The sequence below is a fragment of the Phalacrocorax aristotelis genome, chromosome 3 (genome assembly GCF_949628215.1).
Source record: "Phalacrocorax aristotelis chromosome 3, bGulAri2.1, whole genome shotgun sequence".
NCBI classification, from domain to species: Eukaryota; Metazoa; Chordata; class Aves; order Suliformes; family Phalacrocoracidae; genus Phalacrocorax; species Phalacrocorax aristotelis.
The window spans coordinates 34,434,247-34,455,231 of NC_134278.1; the positions used below are offsets into that span (position 1 = coordinate 34,434,247).

Below are 20,985 nucleotides of genomic sequence, written 5' to 3' on the forward strand. Positions count from 1 at the left end.
TAATTACCCGTGTCCTGTTCCACTTTCCAGATTGATCCTCCGGCACCTGACTCCATCCTTTTCCCTGATGTGCATGTAACTGCTGTTAGTGTCAAAGTAACTCGAGGGGACTGGATTTGCTCTGAGGTGTCCCTCGAGCACTTCACCTGCTCTATCAGTTCTGTGACTTTTCATATACTGTACCTCCATAGGCTTGCTAGCCAGTGTATTGGTCTCATTAAATTATTACAGACTGATAAACCTTTTTGCACTCACCAGCCCTATTTCCTACTCCTCCTACAGCTAAAATTAACTTCAGCTTTTTTAAAGGTGAGGCTGAAGTTGATAGTAAATTAATACGTACCTCCAAAATAGCGATTTGTGCAGAGGGGAGAGGTTATTCCCAGTTGTACCTGCAAGCACTTAAAGAGAGAAATTTACTTACAATAAGTAGAAACTAGATGCTAAAAAAACAAATCCCAGTTGTCAAAATTATATTACATGCTCCATGTCAATGATAACTGCTGTTGTTTTAAAAGTAGTCAATGATTTAGCCAGACTTTTTTGCTTTGTTTTTACTGAATGGAAGATGCTTGTCCCTTCTCAAACTCTTAACTAATATGTGCACTGCTGAAAATTAGCATAGGTACAAAAGTGAACTAGTCAACTCCTGAGATCCTGGTCTACAGTAAAAACCCTGCAGACCACTCAGTGCCTTTTAAAAAAGGTGTGTTTTGTCAGCGGCTGTCTATTGCTCTCATGCTGATAAACTGCTGTACGTTTGTATCACCTTCAATACCTGTGGTGTATGTGGTCTTTTGTGGTAAACATGTAAATGCAAACTGCTGCAACCTACTATGAGATAACTGTCCTGGAGTGTTTAACTTCTTTCTTACTGCGATGCTGAGTGACTTGCATGGGATGCTATGTGAACTAAGTAAGCTGCTTCTTGTTTCACTCTTTAAATGAAGATGTGTTTGCACAAGTAGTGCATTGGATTGCTTTCTGAATATGCTCTTTGCTCTGTACTCCATTCTAGTAACAGTGGAGGAAAACTTTTATTACTTTAGGTAAAAGTTAATTGTTTTCTTTCCTATGAAAATGACTTCTACCTTTACAGAAATTAATTCTTGTGTTTTGTCATGTATAGACCCACAGTCTTCCATTAGGTAATTAAATGCTGCTGTGCATATGAGTTGAGAGCGCTGTGCTTATGAGGCTGTAGCTTCCTACTGATTTCAAGAAAAATATGTATGTTATATTTCTCAAAGTATTATACACAAGTATCCTAATTAATCATTTATCAAAAGTAATGGTAGACAAGCTCTCTGGTGTATCCACGCTGTAAATGAGGTATGTCTATAAATCTGTTCTAGAGTTCAGCAAGTTATTTTAAAAAAACCTATGTGTTAAATTCTCCATATCTACAAATGCACACGCTGAATGCAAATAATATTTATTTCTGTTCAATTATACAATGTGGCTGAAATTCTTCCTGTGCAGGAAACTAGATCAAGACTGATGAATCTTACAAAATCCTGAGAATATAAGCAGTCTTAAGCTGTGTGTAGGACATGCATTGGGTGTCTGCAAAGAATGAATGTCACCCATCTAGTGTTGTAACTAGTGAGCTTCAGTATGAATTCCCTGTTCAGACAACTCTCTCTGGTGCAGTAAGAAGGTTTGCCAGTATAAGAGCCTGGGGGGGAAATCCATCCCTGCTATGAGGGAAACAAATGAATTGTACTCTGGAATTCTCTCCACCTCCTATATCATATCTGTTTCTAAAAATAGATTTAATGTAAACTCTCTGCATGCACCATATGAAAAGAAATTGCCAATGATGCAGAATCTAACTTGAGGTGGAAAGCCTAACCCCTTACCTAGCAGTGGAATGCTTAGTAACACGGTCCTCTATCTCCCCTCACTCCTAGTAAGCTTTGTAGTAATAAACAGAAGCTCTTCAGGATGTACACCCCTCGGAAACATAGGTATTCAGCATCCTGCCTATTCACATGGTGTTTGAGAATGCCAACTAACATCAGGTGCATGATTCATTTACTTCCCTTCCTTAGTGCTTTAAAGTTCCTTACTTCTCCAAAGGAGGTTTCTTGATATTTTTTTTTTAAGTGCTTGTGATTCCCCTCGTTGCTTGTTGCCTGCAATGACTCTAAGACAATGGCAATAACACCAGTTCTTTGGATCTCATCTGGTCAGACAATTGCAGTGTGCAGCACGCCGCAGTTTGCCAAAGCCCGGTTCCCCTTCTCTGCCTGAGGCTTTTGGAATGCATTACCTTGCAGAGATCTAAAACTGGGGTTGAACACTTGGGTAAAGACATTCCCCCAAGTCCAAGAGGATTTTTGTGATCAAGGCAGTTGAGTTCTCCATCTAAAAATTAGTGGGGAATATTAAGCTATAACATGCTAGGCAATACCAACAGTCAAAATGTGCAATTGTTGTTGAAAAGAATCCCCTTGGACACAGCCCGTGGAAGCTGTGCCTGCGCCCTGTACTGGGAGGTAGAGGAATGCATGTGAAATCAACCATCTGCTTCAGCTGAATTCTGTGGAAATTGTGTCTCTTACCAAAAATGGTAATTCTTAGATGGATGGATCTTACGGGAAGAAACCCTTGATTTATAACTAAGGCTTATTATGGATTTTTTCCTTACTTTTTAAAAATAATTTAAAAGACAATAGAAGTACAAATTGATGATAGAAAATTGAGATTAAAAAAAAGTTTCTCTTCATCCGGAAACTGTTTTGAGAAAGAAAAAAATACACAAACCCCCTGAACTTCATTTATTTTTTTCTGTTTGACGATTGATCTTTAAGACATTATGTCCCTGAAATTCTTGTTACTACTCATTGAGGGTACGAGATATAACACTACATTTCTTAGGTTCATGCTCCTAGCATGAGACTGGTGGAGAAGTCTTGAACGTTTGAACTTAAGGCCTGGTTGTACCATCCATTGTATTTGCATTTGTTCAACTTAGCTTAATTTCAGTAAAGTCATCTGTAGGCTTGATAAGAATCAATATCTATATTTATTGGAAGTTAACTGCTGAAAATTGGCACGTATGTTTGCTTGCTGTTGTTTGTCATGGGTGATAATTTTTATCAGTTTTAGCTTCTGTCTCAGCTCGAGATCCAAAGCATTCTCCCTCACCCTCAGGCCCTCCAGTTACTTCTGATTCATTTCATTTTCTTCCTATTCCCACCTCCACCAGCCTGCTCAGTGTGAAAATCTGAAAAACAAATTATAAATTGTGACTAGTAGCAAGCAGCAGTGCTGCAGGTCTGAAGCTGAAGCAGGGCACAGGATAAACTTGACCAGAAATTAAGGAATTTAGGCAGGGAAATAGAGGAGCAGGACTGGGATGCAAAGAGATGATCAGTTAACCAAGAAGTATAGTAAGATGGTCCATGGAAGACAGACAGAGCTGTGAGTATGGGAGAGAAAAGCGAAGGTTTGTAGGCATCTATCAATTAAAACAAAACCTTTTCAAGTCTAGTCATTTCGTCCAGCAGTGTTCATTCCCCTAGCAGTGAAGCTACAGTGACCTCTAGTGTCCCTAAACACCAATCCCTTCATAAATCAAAGGTGGAAAAGACAGAAATTTAAAAAGAAATGAAAACTACAAAGTACTTTTTTATCCCATGGAAGTCAACAGCTCGTGCATGTACTGATGGGAAGAACAAGCATTAAGATCCTACAGCTGACCTTCCAGAAGGCAAAGCAATCGAGAAAAGTCACTTGCTTTTTTCCCACAGGTGCCAATTGTAATTGATCTCCACTAAAAGATGCTTCAAAGCTTCAGTGTTATCAATATGAATACATTCTGCAACTTGCAGCCCACAAGAACAGGCCCAAAGAGATTACTATTACCAGGGAAGATTGTAATAGGAAGCAAATATGTATATAAACCAACTGGGATAAACTATCAATCACGTAAGGTACAAGAAATGGTGGACAGACACACATCTAAAGGAATGTAGAGATGACTGGAGACAGCTGTGCTTTTCTCAGATCCTTGTCATTTAGGTCTGATTCAGGAGCTTGTTCAATTACATTTTCCTGATTTTTTTTGTCATGGTTTTTGCCTTTTGGACAATGGTTCAACTTAAAGTTTGGGAGTACTTACAGGGAAGTGTGAATTTCCAATGGCCATTAACAGGTTTACATTAGTTCAAGGGATTTCCTTTGGATATCTTGTAAAAAGAGAGGAGAAGGGGGGAAAGAGAAAAATGTTATAGGCTAAGTCCTGCAAACAGTGAAGGATTTTTGGCACGGCATTGGACAGTGCTAATCCAACCATCATTAAATCAGAATAAAGGGCCCTGAAGGCTTCAGGGACCACTGATTCAAAGGCAGAATGCCCAAGGATGCTTGAAAGGGCAGCCATATCTCTAATACTTTCTCCACCACTATTGCAATAGAGTCAAGAGCCAGGAACTATATAACCTATAAGGGAAGGGACTTTCACTGTGGGAAAAAGACTAGTCAGGATGACCCCAAAATTCTCTGATTCAGTTATTCCTTCATGACCTGTTCTATATCATATTTAGAAGAGCCCTGTGGCAGGGTGCTCCCAGGGACAGCAGCTTTCTTCTCCCAAACATGAATTCTCCACTGCTGCAAGTCATACGGTTTATGCCTACGCTGAGTAGGACCCAGTGACTTCAGGAACATTTCCCACCAGTCTCAAAATAGGAACAGGGATCCAAGAAGCGAAGAACTGCTATAACCAGTGTCTTTGGAGAAACTCTCAAGATGCAAAATAGAGTTTCCAAACCACGCTTCCTTCAGGGGCTGCGTTTCACTTCATGATGCAGCATCCTCCGCATGGACCCTTGGCATGCCATTACATTGCCATTGCTACAAAGCAGATTTTTTTTTTTAAGTATGAGGTCTGCATTTTAAATTAATACTTTCATTCTCAGTGTTGCACTTTTGAAAAATGTCTCTAGTACAGATGAAGTGTCTACCGTTCCTTTCACCATTGCCTCATTGCTTTGATTTGGAGAACAAAAGATATTCAGGTTAAGTAGCCATTGTGTACCATTAAGCTTTTATAAATGAAATAACCATGTGTACAAATCATTTAAAGGCAGCCATTGCTTTCATTTGTACAAATTAATTGACAGAACAACACGTGCTTTTTTCATATTTTTTATTTTCATTTTAGTTTTGGAGTTAATGGGATTTTAAAAGATATGGTCCATACTGATCATTTTTATGGCTATTATCAATTTTTCTTTCATTTTAATTAGTGCAACAGGAGGAGAGCTGTCCAGAAACCTTTTTATTCTAAGATCTGTCAACAAAAATATAATTTGATTTCATGCTTCAATAGCAAATACAATTTGAGCCATAAGAGGAGTTTAAAAAAGCACAGGGGACACATGCCAAGGAATAATATCTATAATAAGAAGTCCATTTTGATTCTGTTGCTCATGCTGTATAGTATGACAATGTAATTATGTGGTTAATAAATATTTTACAGCTTATATTTTCAATAAGTAGTACAGTACAAAAGATTCCTGAGCTGAAATGTAATTCAGTCTTGAAATGTAATTTTTACTGAAAATTAAATCTTAGAACTCACTTTTCTTTCAAATAGTAGGTTCTGTGGGTCTTCTGTATTGCATATGCAACAGCACACAGTACTGCAGGTGTGGGTAACAATTTGCAATGGAAATAGATAACATTTCCAGCACCATCGTGTGTTTATTTCAACAGTTGCTTACTTTGGGCAAGGGAAAAAGGGGATTACGTTCAGAAATTATAGGAAAGGTATTCTTTCAAGTGATTCAACATGCCATATAGAAATAAGTTTATCTAATAATCTTTCTATTGATGTGCTAATTTTTTAGCATTCTTGAAAATTACTTCATTATAAGCTTCCCAGCATGTGCTTTGCCTGCTACAAGCTGCATCCTTTTTTGCTCTCAGTGATGTTTGTGTTCAGAATGAAATGCTATGCTATGCTATACTATGCATGGAAAAAGGTATCTGATTATCTCAACATTTCACAGCCACAGAAGTTTATACCTACATTCCATTTCATGTAACTACACATTAACACTGTATTTTCAGGTGCAGTAGGTTAAACATCTAGGAACCACATAGTCCATGTTAACATTAGTTAATTAGCTGCAGAATCCATTTCTGTTGAAAACATCTTATGGGCATGCTGAAGTTAAATGCATAGACTTTGAGAATACTAGAAAGTACAAGTATAATTTGCAGGTAAACAGTCTTTGCTATAGGTGTTTTAAAAGCACCCCCAAAGCCTATGCCAAGGCAGTAAGACTGCAAGACCCAGTAACTTCATACCATGAGCAGCTACTGCATTGCTCCTATAATCTCTGCCCTTGCAAGAACAGGACCACTGATCAAGATGACCGTTCCCCTGTACAGGCGATTGAACTTAGCCGTGTAGATAAAACAAAGTTTCCAAACCTTGTATCAGACTCTATTTCCCCTCTGTGCCTTCTGCTACAGGAGGAGACAAACAAAGGCAAAAATGTTACATAATGGAAAAAGCATAGGCATATAGTCAGAGTGACCACGGGATGTTCATCAGATGTGTTTGAACACGAACAAAGGTAATTTAAGCACTGGGAAGTATAAAATCTACATATCCCACATTTAGCTGACTGGAGGTCACAGGAGGAAAAAAAAAACAAAAGCTTACAATCGGCCAACTAGAAGACCACGGGGCCACCATTGACCCAGCAGCCACAGGAATGAGCTTGGCTGGGCTCTTGCACCTGCCCTAAAGTGCCTGCCCAATACCGCCTCAGTATTATCAGGCAGTCAGCTCCCAGCTTAATCTCCAGCAGTGGGTTTAGTGAGCACACAGCGTATCATTACATTTCCATTAATCGGTCATCTTGGATGTTTTGTGAATCTTGGTTTCGTCTTGTCCAAGTAAGTCCTGTAACAAGGAGTTCTGGATATGGGTGATCACTAACAATGCATATGAAATGTTGGAAGTGCCACATTTTGAAAAAGCATGACTATACTAACAGTATTTTTGCCTGCTTAAAGATCTCCCAACACTACATGGCATGCAGTAATAATAGAATACATTTTGTTCTTGTTTATCTGAAGAGATGGCCAGAAACGCACTGAGCTGGGCTGACTAAGATTGAAATAAACCTATTTAAAAGTCAAGGAATAAGAAAAAAAAAACCTTAGAGATTAATTTGAAATAATTGGGTGACATTTGTTTCTCTTTGTTAATTTTTATTTCCTTATTTCCTTTACAAGGTTATTATGTTATTGTTTCATTCCAAACGAAATATATTCAATGAAAATAAAAGTGTGTAAGAAACAGATTCATACTATTGAGGATTTTTAGAGATTATTTTCTAATATGATATGATAGAAAAATAAAGGATTGGAGGAATCATGAAATAAAATACATTTCTCTTCTTCACAGTCAAAAGCTAAGTTTTAAGGAGCGGGTCCGGATGGCCAGCCCACGAGGTCAAAGTATAAAGAACAGGCAGTCTTCAGTTGGAGATCGCCGGTCACCAAGTGCCGACATTGCCACTGAGGGCAGCCCGACCAAAGTCCAGAAGAGCTGGAGCTTCAATGACCGAACCCGCTTCAGGCCCTCGCTGCGGCTGAAGAGCTCGCAGCCCAAACCCGTGGTCGATGGTAGGAGTTTTTCGTGCCTCGTTTGCCACTGCATGCTGCTGCCAGCCTGCTCGCACTCTTGCACACCTGTACTGTGAATGTGACCTGTTTTTGGAAGGCAGAAAGGATTGTTACATCAGGGCAGAGATACTAGAAAGCTATACCCTGCTTCAAAGAGCGTGCCGACGGGTTGGGTTTTTTTAATAAGAAATCTTGTATCAGTGGTGCATAGGGAGCAACTGCTGGAAAAGGGGGTCACTACGGAAAATTGGAGGTGGACTAAATGCATCCCACGGGTTTGGCAGCAGCAGCTGTGCTGTTGTGGCCCCTCTCCCACCGCTGGGTGCAGCTGCTGCCCAAACCCTCTGCCGTTCGCTGGTGGGCCATGTACCGTGGCCAACGCTGTGCCTTTGCCAGCCGAGAACACAGCTTGTATGGCACTGGCTCCCCCAGGCAGGGGAGCCTGACAAGGAGCTGGGAGATGCCCTCCTCTTACCTTCACTGGGCGTACAGCCACCTGCCACCAAGAGAAATACTACTGGGTGCTCTAAGTTTTACAGGGTTGTATGAGGTTCGGTAAAGCAGGTGGCTTTAGGAAACAAAACTGGTGTTATTTCTTTTATGTATTGCTTTCTAAAGGGTATTTTAGATCTAGGAAGGACTCCTAATGTGTGAAGAAGTAGATCTTTGTGAAAATGGTTCACTGACCCCACAGCAGGCAGGAGCGCAGCCTTTCCAGCATGCCACCTCCCCACGGGAATGGATGCTGCCCCTCTCCACTCTCCATTCTCCAGCTAACATCCTCTCTGGCATTAAACTAGCCAGTGTTCAGGCAAAGATCTTCATCTGCAAAAGCTTGCCAAAACAGAGACAGTGACTCCCCTAACCAGGGAGCACCGGAGGTCATGAGAGCAGCCTCCCAACAGGCAGGAGCCAAGGGCACCAGATGAGCCCGACCCCTGTAAGGGACAGGTCCTGCATAAAAGGTGTACTCACACAGCCCTGGGGGTACCGCTGGCCCAGTGGATTTGGGTTTGGGCTTCTCCATTCACATTTTTCCCAACATATGAACTTTTTGTTCTTTTTTGTGGGACTCCCAGGTAGAAAATAAGGGAAACAAACTGGTCAGCTACAACAGGAGGCAGTGACCCTGACTGTGTGGCAAAGGTACAACATAAATCATTTGATCAAAGTAAAGAGATATAACTTTAAATTCTTTCTATGATGGCAATCATGCATGTTACATCCAACAATTGTGGTAAAACTAATTAGGCGGAAGTGCAATTTTGGTGTCTGCTTCCTTTTTATGAGCACATATTATCACAGACATGTAGGTTGCAAAATACCCATTGAACTGAAATGCCCCATCCCTCAGCTGAGCACACCCTACGCAACACATCTCATCAGGAAAAGCCTGGGTAAATAAACATTTCCTGGAGGGCAAACAAGAGAAACCAACAGTGTTTGCTAAGGTCATCTTTCCAGGCTAGCCCTCCACCTTGGAGATCTCTTAGAGGCGCAAATCCTGAATCTGGCTGCATTACCGTGAGCTACTGGGGTGTAGCAGCCACCAGGCTGCTATCCAGGTTGCTCACTGCTCCTCGCTCCATTCTGGGGCACAGGCCCTGGCTCATGTCCCGCAGCAGCTGTGGCACAGGGGCTGTGTGATGCTAGCCTGGGTCTCACGCTGACGTGGAGCTGGGACAAGGCCACTTGTTCCACAACAGGAAGTGAGAAATGCTCTAGGTACCAGAGCGGGGTTGAAGCTACCCTGTCTAAATTTAGGCTTCCTACATAATGACTTATATAGCAAGAGCCTCTCCCCAAAACCATGCCAGAAAGTGATTTCATGAGTTAAACCCCCATAACTTGCATTGTGCCTGGAAGTGACCTAAGAAGAGAGTAATCTGTTGAGCACACTCCCAGGGTATCAAAGGCTCACTTCTGCTCCAGCTTTGCAGCCTGCACCTCACTCAAGCATCCATTTAGTTTTAAATCAGCCCATTTGTCACAGAAATGTTTCCTCAGTGAGTCCTCTATTTTGTCCTGTACGTGTTGTCGTTAATAGCAATGATCTGCACGAGATCATGTTCCGTCTTATTGCCTCCCTTTCATGGAAAAGGTGGCATAAGCAGCACCTTGGGTATTTCTGTAGATAAAAGATAACAACAACAACAGACCATTCATTGCCATGAGTAAACCCTTAAAGATCTTCCCGCTCCTCAGGGCAAGCACAGCCTGTTTCCTTGTCAGCGGTTTCCAGCTACTAGTCCACCCTTATGAACTGGGGCCAACAGATATGACCAATTTCTCATCTGTGGCAGGAGAAACAGCTTCCATTGTGTCCAGCTTTCAGGCAAATGCCAAGTTTCCACTCTGGGACCTGGTCCAGCTACTTCTAGGACTGGCAGCATCAGAGATGTCCAGTGTGCTCACTGCTGAGAAGCAGCTCCCTGTTACCTTCCGCAGTCCATTGCAGGAAAAGTCAGGCGCTACCAACCTTGGTTTCTTTTTTTTTTTTTTTTGGTGTGTGTTACCAGTTTCACACTTTGATATGCTTTCTGCATTTGACAGCTCAATGAAAAGGATCCAGAGGTGACACATTTAGTTTAGAATATCTTACATTTTTCACTGGATGAAAATACAGTATTTGCAGCATTTTATTAATATCTCTCAGTCATCAGGTCCTCCAGTTTCCTCCTTGAGGCATTCTCTGGACAAAGAATTAATTACTTTGGTATGCTGATATTCCAGCCAAACTAGAAGCCACCCCTTTCTAGATGAAAGTCTAGGCACAAACCAATACCCTTGAAAATATGGCCCTTCTGGTGGCTCTTACATCTCCATAGCATTTTTGGGGGGAGGAGAAATGACACTTGCAATAAACCTTTTGGACAGAGACAGCGTAGTATTGGGTACCCTGTCCAGTGTCAAAATTTTATATCAGTGATCTAGTGAAAAATAATAACAGCTCGCTATGAGATTCCCCTTCCAAAAGAAAAGACACTCATATTTGCTTGATTTTACCTTCACCATATGGGATTTGGGGTTGTAAATGTTCTTCCATTAGCACAGGCAGAGGAGCTACCTCATTGCCAAGGTCAGGTGCACTGAACTCTCTGTAAAAATAGAGCAAAGAAGCAAATATATAAGTAGAGTGTTCAGAAAGGAAGAGAAATTGTTAGCGTGTGAGGATGATCTAAGGCAGATAGTCAATGTAGGGACTTTGCAGGGCTGTCTGAGATCTGATAACGGACATGGCTGGAATCTGGGCCAAAATGATCAGGAAGAGACTGCTGGAAAAACTAAACACTAGCAATTAGAAACTGGCCTGTAAAGGGAGGTTTCTAATCCAGACAGGAGCTTATGGACGCAGCTAAGAGGCTATCGTGATTGAAAATGTAGTAGCCTGGCTCGTAGGCTACCCAGTAACAAAAGCTTCCTAACGCTCCCCCACTGCATACTAAAACCACAGAAGAAGGGTTTCTTGGCAGTAAGCAAAACACTTAAGCTGGCCACAGGTATCTCCCAAAAGGATTTTGGCATAGCAGCCTCAGAACAGTATGACCAAAATTGTTGCACAAATGGCTTTATTTATGGGTAGCAACAGACTTCTGAAACTGCCTATAAACCATTTATTGCTATTGCCAAAGTGAGCCTGGCAATGGCAGCAATTATTTCAGCTACATATGTGCATTTGCAAATGGAATCCAAACCTGAGCGAGCTTTGATGGCGTGGCTGCAGACACTCTCTAGGGCACTTAACAACAGCACAGGGGGGCAAAATTGAAAACCAAGACTTATGTAATCTGATTTAAAATACATGTCCAGCCTCTCGTGAAGTGTGGCTCATAACTGCCAGAACTCTTGTGGAAAAGGAGACCCTGCACAAATTAACAAAGGTGCCAGGATGCTGTATTTCTAATCCCTGTTATCAATTTAAAAGGGAATTATCAGGACCAAGCAGATCAAAGGAAATCTCCACCACACAAGAATGGTAAATAGTGAAGTTTTACAAAGTGCACACCTAAAAGGTTACAAGAATCATACAGGGTCATGCAAGACCCTCCCCCAAAGGGATGCCACGTCACACAGGTGAGGGTCCTGCCTGACCTCAGAGCCGCACACAGCCACCACCGTGCCCATACACCAAGCGAGCCAAGAGCCACCTCTGGCCCCGAGGCCTCCCCATGCAATACGGCTTGTGTCCCTGCACCAAAACCAGGGAAACCGCAGCCAAACTGCCCATGAGGAACAGCCCCCGGCACATGAGAATATCCACTGGCAGTGGCCAAACCCATGCCAGAGTCTGTGCCAGTGATTAAACAGTACAGGCGATCTCATGCCATTGCTTAAGGCGCTGTGCCTGTGCCTCATTGTATTTAGTGTAGGTCCAGCCACAGAGACTCACCTTACAAAATCTCTCCTTTTCTCTTTTCTGAGGAAAAGAACTTTTTCTGCTTAAATCATGCTCCAGTCTTGCACAGCCACAGCTGAGGTAATGAACGGATATTAAGTTGTGCATGCAGTTCTCAGTGAGGGACAGAAGTGCCCTAGCATACTTGTTTTCTACCATCCCATGCTTCTGAGCCTCTGCATGAGTTATTGTGCTTTTACTGTAACCTAGAGACATTGTGTGGCTTTTTGAATAAAACACCAAAAAGCATGCAGCACTGGAGATATTACAAACATATTTCATTTGATTAATTAAAAAGAACTCTCTAAGGAAAAATTTGATTTCTTCCACCATCCCTGAACATTATACGCTCACATGACCTCTAGCCTTTCATTCCCTACAGAGTACTTGCACAAAGTCCTCGGGGTAGAGTATATTATAATAACCATGGAAAGAATGCAGTTGTGCATTTCAGCCCCCATATCCTCAGTTACTACCATGTAATTAATGTATTAAAAAAATGACAGGTTTTCCTTTCAGTAGCACAAGCATCTTGACCTTGTATAAAGTTCACTTGATGGCAAAGGTGCTTAGCTCAGTTGCTTTTACATCTTAGTTAGCTTAAATTTGCTGATTCAAAATGAAGCTGCATAATGTCAAAAGAAAGCTGCTCCATTTATATAAACCCCATATGATGGGACTAAATGACAGTTTATTAGCAATATATCATTTTGTGCTAGACAGGAGATTTATTTTCTTGTGATTTTTTGACTTGTTGATAGAGCTCTCATTTATTACCATTGTCACTGTACTTAATTAGGAAGTTCTTATAAAAATTATCTGGCATTCTGATGGAAGCTCCGAGTCATTTTTTTAATTCTGTGTAAATAAGTATAGGCTATTGATTTTGAGGCATTATTTTCATTTATTCCAACCAAGGTCCTGGCCATATGAGTCAATAATTTAGTCTCTCTCTTTATGATTTCGTCTCTTGAGGAACCTGCTGTGCACCATTCCTTGCGGGGTTGAATGCTTACTTGGTGGTCACAGGTGAATGATGAGCAAGCTCAGCTCCATGAGGGACAGCAGCAGACCACCACACAGATGTATGATTTTCATGGATTTCAGATAACTTCATCTGCAGTGAAGAGTAAACAAATGAGTTAAGAAGTCATTTTGAGAGGACGCTTATAAGATTCCCAACCACCATGTAACCCACTTGCACCAAATCTGAAACATTTGAGCAATTTTTTCATTTTTATAAAATGTTTTTTTGGGAAATCCTTCATGGCTTTTTAAAATAGAGGATTCTCCTGTAGCTACCTGAATCTAAAGCTGCAGTCATCCTCTCTCCCTTTGCCCACAGCTACCACCTCCTTCAAACAACGGGACCTGGAAATCTCCTGGGAAATAGGACTGTAGGCCTTATGGAGTATCAGACATCGTATCAACTGACGTGCTACAAGGTCTTGCAGAGAGACAGTCAATTAGGCACGACATTTAGCTCATTAGTCCACAGTTCTAGATCTTATCATATATATTTGCAATTTCTTTTACAGTTTTATCTTCTTGTAAACAGTGTATATAAAATAACAGAGAGATGTGTATCTAAAAATACACTGAAATCATACATTTGGAGACACCTACTGCTTTTCTTTCTGACTTTTCTCATATGGCCATATAAACTTGCTGGCTAATGTGCCACTATTTGTAATAAGATCAGCCATTTTAACTCCACAATTATTGTGCACATAATGAATTGTTTTCAGAAAGTCTCCTGGTTCTCCATATCATCACTCAAAATGAAAAGGACTCCTTTTTAATTAAACAGTGAGAGCTGTTCCATGAAATATTGCCAGTGCAGAAAATCTTTGCGAAGTTGAATAATAACTAAAGATAATTGAGAGTTGTTAGGGAATGCTAGAATTTTAGATACTTGGAACTTGCCTGCACTATATGATAACTGATATAAATTAGGTTTCTGACCTTAAAAAATTGTACTTACAAAGAAAGGAGACTAGATAATTATACTCAGAATATGTACAAAAAAATTTCCACCAATCCTATCTTCCATTTTGACCAAATCTGATCTTTTTTTATAAATGCTTTCACATATTAAATGTTTTTAGGGGTATTCTTTATGATATTCTGCTTCATACTTCACTGCAGCTACTGAATTCCAGTTCTGATGTTCTCCTCTCTTCCCCATCTGGAAAGCTTTGCCTTTTTCAGGGGAAAAGCAAGGGAGAAAGGCACAGAGTATGGGTACAGCACTAATGCACTCTGCATAGGTACTGCCTGCAGGGTAGAGGCTTAGGCTGTGCAGAAGAGAAAGGGAGCTCCTATAAGCTCGTGCAGAAGTGCTCCTCCTTCCAGGAGGCACCAGTTTCCTTCCTTTCCTGAGAAATTGCTTTCCAGCATGGAAACGGAAATCATTTCATAAAAGCTCCTTGTAAACAATGTTTCCAAATGTTGTCATCCTTATTCCTTCTTTCTTAATTTTGCCACTTGAATACTGTTGTGTAGTACCACAGATTTTTGTGTCATTTTCTAGACAAATACTAAGCGTCTAAAATGAAGAATACATAATGGAAGTTTACTTGTCCTGCCTCCTTCCTTCTTTCCTGATTAAAAGAAAGCTTTTTCTTTTTTTTTCCTTTTTTTTTTTTTTTTCAGGGATCAAGGAAATAAATACATGATTCACTCCCTTGGGCCTCCTTTTTCTGGCCTCTGCTCTGGAAAGCATGTAAACATGGGCTGCTGCCTTTTCCTTTTTGGGGGAGCTTTGGGCATTCTTATCATTAAGCATGCAATTAAGTTCCATCTCAATTAGTGTTGCTTTTTTCAGTAGATTTTTCCTATGGACCTTAGCAAGCAATCACAGTAAAACAATTCATATGAACTCTTTACTGAAAGAGAGTCAGCTTGCTGATGGTTTAAAGCAAAGGATGATTTGAAAGAAAATCACTCTGGGGTAGTGAGAGGAATTTGTAGTCATGGTTCAACAAACAGGAAAATAATGAGAGCTTGTGAAGAGGTGAGTTGTTTCATGAAACAATTTTAAACAAAGGCACTAGGCTGAGACATCATATTTTGATAAAGGGTATTTGCATGAGTTGTATGAACATAAACCATTAAGATGTTTGTACTTACAATACTTTTTGAGGGAAAAATGTAACTGAGATTTTGTGTAACATTCTGTGCATTATGGCATTTGTGGAAATACTATAAAATACATATCTCCATTTTTTAGAGAACATAGGCTAAATCCCTAACTTCCCACAGCAAATGCTCAGGGTGAAGAAAGGTACTTCAAAGACAGTGTAAAGCTGAGGGAAATGCACCTACCTTGTGGGCATCCTAGGCATTACCTACAGCAGCTTAACAGGGGCTCTACATTGCTTTCAAAAGGGGCTGAAAGAACAGAATAATGACAGTATTAAGTCACCAGCATTGTTTCTTGAACAAGAGGGATTACCTGAGCTCAGTAGCCATTTAACACTAAGGCAGTTAGGAGTCTAATGCTAAAGCAGCTGAGCACCCCTGCTGCAGCAGGCCTATGCATCTTCACCAAAAGGGTTGTCAGGCAGTGGAACAGGCTGCCCAGGGAGGTGGTTGAGCCTCCATCCCTGGAGGTATTTAAAAGAAGGGTAGACGTGGTGCTTGAGGATATGGTTTAGTGGTGGACTTGGCAGTGATAGGTTAGTGGTTGGACTCGATGGTCTTAAGGGTCTTTTCCAACCTTAACGATTCTATGATTCTGTGATTCTATGATCTGCACCTCCCACAGGGCTGCACGTCATCTGATGGGACAATCTGTCCTCTGAAAGCTTGGAATTTATGACTAACTTTACTTGCCCAGGAATTAGATGCACTGAATTCTCCACTCATTTTCTTTCTTTCACACAGAAAATGAGTTTGGAGATGAGTGTGCCTCTTTGGGGTGCCCTGCACTGCTGCCCTGGGCAGCCAGAGCAGCTCTGTGCCCAGATGAGGCTGCTGAGCAAGATGGAGAGCAGGCTGTGGAGCTGCATTATGAATTGCTTGGACTTCAGTTCCCAAGTTGAACTCTGGATTTTGAATGATACACTATGGCTTGATGTAACACAGCACCTGTGAAAATTAGGCCACCATCTATTTTTCACCTAGAGTCATGCATTACAATGAAAATCAATCAGACTTTTTTTCCAAATCAGTGGTTTTTTTACCACGTTGACACAACACTGTCCTATAACGTGAATAATTGAGAGTCATATGCAGGTTATCAACTTCAGGCACCTATTTAGGTTTTGCCATGTCTAAAGGGTAGGTACTCAGCCTCAGCAGAATGATTTAGATCACCCACATGAAGCGTCCTAACTGCTTCCTATGCAGTCATAGTAAGATCTAAGTGCTTCCGAAAGCTTCCAAAAAACAAGTCAAAAGGTCTATGTTGGGATCATCATACCGCTGACTACACTAGAAGCACTTCCATAGGACTATTCATGGTGTTGGCACATGCATTTATTAATGCTGGTTTGTTGTTGCTAGCATATGGCAGTTCCCAGAAAACATTAAAGTGTACAAAATCTTTTCGATTCTGTTCAACAGGCACATAATTACTTGAATGTTACTGACATTGAAAGCATAGAGCTATGAGGGTGATCAGAGTAGTGTCACAGTTTTCCTGACGCCAAAGCATGTTATTAAACCAACAGAACACACGTCTAAGAAAGGACACGTATTTACAGAAATAATAAATCAAGCTTTGTGCGTAGATTTTGCACAGAGCCATATGAAATGCAGCTACAAACTCGTAAATTTTTTGTTGGTGACATATAATGTTTCAGAACAGCATAATTTTTAGCCCATTCATTTGGGGTGATCATAAATGACTGGAGTTTGCATGAAGAATGCATAAATACTGTGACAAACAGGGAAATATCAAGACAAATTTAATGACTTGTACATGCCTCTCCTCTATTTCTTGGTAATTGCCGATTTGCTGTGTGATTAAATCAAAGACTGCTTTTAAGTAAAAAGAGGAAGAAATTAAAAAGTGGCAAAGACAAGACTTTAGCCCAAAGTAAATAATGTCAAAGATCATAAGATAATGGCAGATGCCTCATCAGTTGTGAAATAAACACGTTCCAGGTAAGTGTTCAGGATCAAAACACATCCTGAATTGTAAAGATGCTGGTATTAGAAGAGAGGAATTGTTTCTGGACTGTCAGACTGGCTGACACCCCTTCTTAGGGAGACTTGCAGGGTTATGTCTAAATCCATATGAAGAGATGCTTTGGCCACCATCAAGACTGGCCTTGTCTTGCCCAAGCAGCAGATGTGAAAGGCCTGTTTAGCTGGTGGTAGAGGCTCCCGGAGAGAAAGAAGGAGCAATGCTAACCCTAGGAAGGCCTGGCCTGCCAGGTTCATGCAGAGCAGCTGTTGCCAAAGGTTGCCTGTGGAGCCTGCTTGGAGCACGAACAGCCACCCCAATTGAGAGCAGGAGATGCAGCCAAGGGGTACGGGGAAGGATGAAGCAGATGCCTGCAGGGCTAGGCATGAGCTGGCACCAGAGGGTCTACCTGCCCCATTAATGATGGGGAGGGCTCTCTCTGGGAACAGGCAGCAGCATGGATCGGGGCTCATCAGAGGCCGTAGCTTAGCCCCAGTCTGGGAACTGGCAGGGATTTTAACAGCTGGAGCTGCTGAAGCAGCCAAACTGACCACAACGCAGCCCCGACCTCGAGGATGAACTCGAGAGGGACAGAAGCGATACAAGTACATCTCACCTCATAACGTTGTCGCACACAAGATGAGCTTCCACTGGAAAAAATCATCAGAATGTGAACTTTTATTTCAGTGGAGTTTTAAGCTGGAAATTTTTTTTCCAAATTGTTACTCTGCATTTCCCAAACCTTTTCCCAAGTCTGCTCAGTATTATAAAGAAACATGAATGTTTCCCATATGAATCAAACCAGGTTTATAGATTTTCACAAGTTTTATTGACATGTGGTACTGAGTGCCTGCCATAATGAAGGAAATTCATGTCAGTGGGAATATTAGAAAGAGAAAAAAGAAGGTGATTTATTAGGAGCAGTATCTCTTCTTAAAGCTGGCTTAAATTTATAAGAATTTTCCAGCGTCAGTCTAAACATTTTGCTGATTTTTGTATCCACATGTGAGCAACATGGAATACTCTAATTGCACCACACTGTTCTCAAAACGGTTCTGCAAAGATATACTGCATTAAGGAAACGCTTTTATTAATGATACTGTACTTGGCAAAGGACCCAGGAACCGTATCAGTGAGAGAACCATTTAGAAACATGTTTATTTTAAACTTTCAAGTTAAAGTGTCTTGTTTCACTGGGGTTACATGGTTGCAGCTCTTGTAACCTTAGCAGAATTATTCTAATTTACACCAGCATAACTGCGTAGATTCAAACCTTGGAGACCCACTGGCAATACCAGTAGCATAAAGGGCTCTGGCTTTTAGTATGGTACTTAGAAATGAGCTGGAAGAATTCAGCAGAGAAGTAACTGGAGGCTGATCAGACGAGACACCTGGAAAGTTAGTGTCATGGGATGCTTAGTACCTTTGGAAATAGAGGTTTAGGTAGTTTATATACCTATCAAACCGATTACATCGTTTATTTTAGCTAATTACATTTTTGGGCAGGGATCCAAATCTTAGTTACACAGGATAGGTGGAGAGACATATATATTTTATCTATAAGATAAGCCTAGCCAGTAGCAAAGCTTGTGGAAGGGGAGATTTCAAAGTTTTGTATGAAAATTTCACTTCTACAGTGTTCAACTGAAAATTTTTTAAGGTTGCATTTAATTGATTCATGTGTACCTGAAGACATTATTAACTTGGCTATAAACCCTCTTTCTTTCTATATTAAGTTGATCTGTCAAAGATAAAACCTCCTGCTCTTCAAAGCTATGGTAGATGTTCCTCATGGATGTACCAGTTCAGCAATAGTCAAAAAAGAAAATATATTTTTGAGGGTAATGAACTAGCCAGGATCATCAAAGTAAGTTATTATGGCCAAATATTAGATCTGTGAAGACAACAATGCAGCAATACCAGTTCCTGAAGACGCAGCCTAGTACAATGCTTTTTATTCTAAGATAGCATTCCTATTAGATTTACAAAGTGCCATGAAATTTCCAGGCACTTCTGACTGACAATATTTTTCATCTTTAATTTACAGTCTTTATGAAAAAGGAACTTGCAAAAAATGTCCTGCAATCATTTGTGTCTGATTGTGCTTCAAATTTGCTTATAGTAGAAGTCCCGGAAATGGTTTACTTGCAGTGTTTCTGGATGACTAAGCCTATGTTTTAAATAATGGCTTGAATGTAGGTAGGGACATAGGACTGGGAAGAAATCTCCATTACTGAGGGTTACTGAATCCCATCCTTTTTTCTCTATTTCATATGTCACTATTTCGTTTTACGTTCTTTTCTTTATGAAGCAGATACAATTATATGTTGGAATACACTGGCCTTGAGTGCAGTTCTTCACTTGGGCACTTGGACTTTACACAGGTGAAGAGAGATGGTTTGGGAGGAAAAAACATCTACTCTCAAGACAAGTTTCCTGTATTTCATGTGCTTTTGAGTTATATATGACATAGGGGCATTCACTGACCCTGCCCTCCTTGCTCTGTTCCCACTCCAGCACATTTTAAGTCCCTGTTTTCTTGTGTATTGAGGTACACTGGGCACTTCTGAGATTTCTAGTTAGTTCCCAAATGGTAACTGCAGAGGCAGCATTAGGAAAGGGTAGACGATCCAATTTTTTCAGGCATATAAATGCAGTAACTTGGCTTAAGCTCCTCTTGCAAACGAAGGCTGCAAAATCTATATGGCTCTGACGTTTAAGGTGGCAATTCATCAGTGGTGGATGTCATTCTCTATTCATTTCTGGTAAGAAGGTACTTCATTTATTTTCACGTGTAATAAAGCGTTGGATCATTCCACAGCCTCCTTAGTAAATGAAGTGGGTCTTCTCCTTTGCCTTCAGTGTCAGGTAGATCTACAGTGGTAAAAAAGTAATAATTGAATATAACTTCAGCATCTTTTGATCTGCTATTACATCTGTTAGCTCACCACTTTCCCTTAAGACAGAGGATGTGATGAAAAACAGCCAGACATCAGGAATAGACATACTGGTACTACGCTATTAATTTGTTTGAAAAATAAGAGGGCTTTTTTCCTGTCTAACTTCTACTGTTTACACTAGGGACTACCCAGGCCTTCTATGGCACAAACAGCAGACACCGACAAGTTTGTAAACTGGTGAAGCTCTGTCTTGTTTGATTTGTAGCCCTTATTTTTCCAGAACCACTGTGCAGGCAGTTAGAAAACACTAAAGAAGATATTTTTAAATGCTGCTTGTTTAGTCTGCTTTTGTATTTTGCAGCTGACACCAGTCTTGGAACAGATGATGTTTATGATGATAAAGGGTGCCAGTGTGATGTGTCAGTAGAAGATCTCACCCCTGCTCTTAAAACTGTCATCAGAGCAATCAGGTGAGTAAAAAATACTGAATGAATAGATATTTCAGATTTCTTTAATTAAGACACTAATTAACTGCATGTCAATTAATAAAGTGGTAGTTAGTTGAACTTATCACATGGCTGTGTTTGTTACATAACTAATGCTAATATAGTTTATTTATGCTTCCTTTTCATCAGTATTTTATTTACAAGTTGAAATATTTTCTCTGTTCTGTTATCAGCTTTTCAATGTCTAAAAATGTTACATGATTTGATTCAGGAAAAAAGAGAGTAACGAATGCTGGTTTCCACTATATTTCCTGTAATCCAAACTACTGTAATCCAGTTTGATGTAGTTCTACTGAATATATAACACTTTGCCTGGAAAAGTTATTTCCTTTAACAGTTTAGGTTTTTATTGCATTTCTGAATTCCTGAAACTGTCTGTCATATTACTTTTAT

The 20,985-nt window shown here is 40.6% G+C and overlaps 1 protein-coding gene across 1 annotated transcript in view; it reads left to right on the forward strand.

Moving 5' to 3' along the window:
• KCNQ5 (potassium voltage-gated channel subfamily Q member 5) overlaps positions 1 to 20,985 on the forward strand; it is a 302,261-nt gene that overhangs the window by 265,354 nt on the left and 15,922 nt on the right. The window contains exons 10-11 of the mRNA XM_075087083.1: positions 7,436 to 7,656; positions 20,448 to 20,556. Coding sequence (XP_074943184.1) covers positions 7,436 to 7,656; positions 20,448 to 20,556 — 330 coding nt within the window. The remainder of the gene's footprint in view (positions 1 to 7,435; positions 7,657 to 20,447; positions 20,557 to 20,985) is intronic.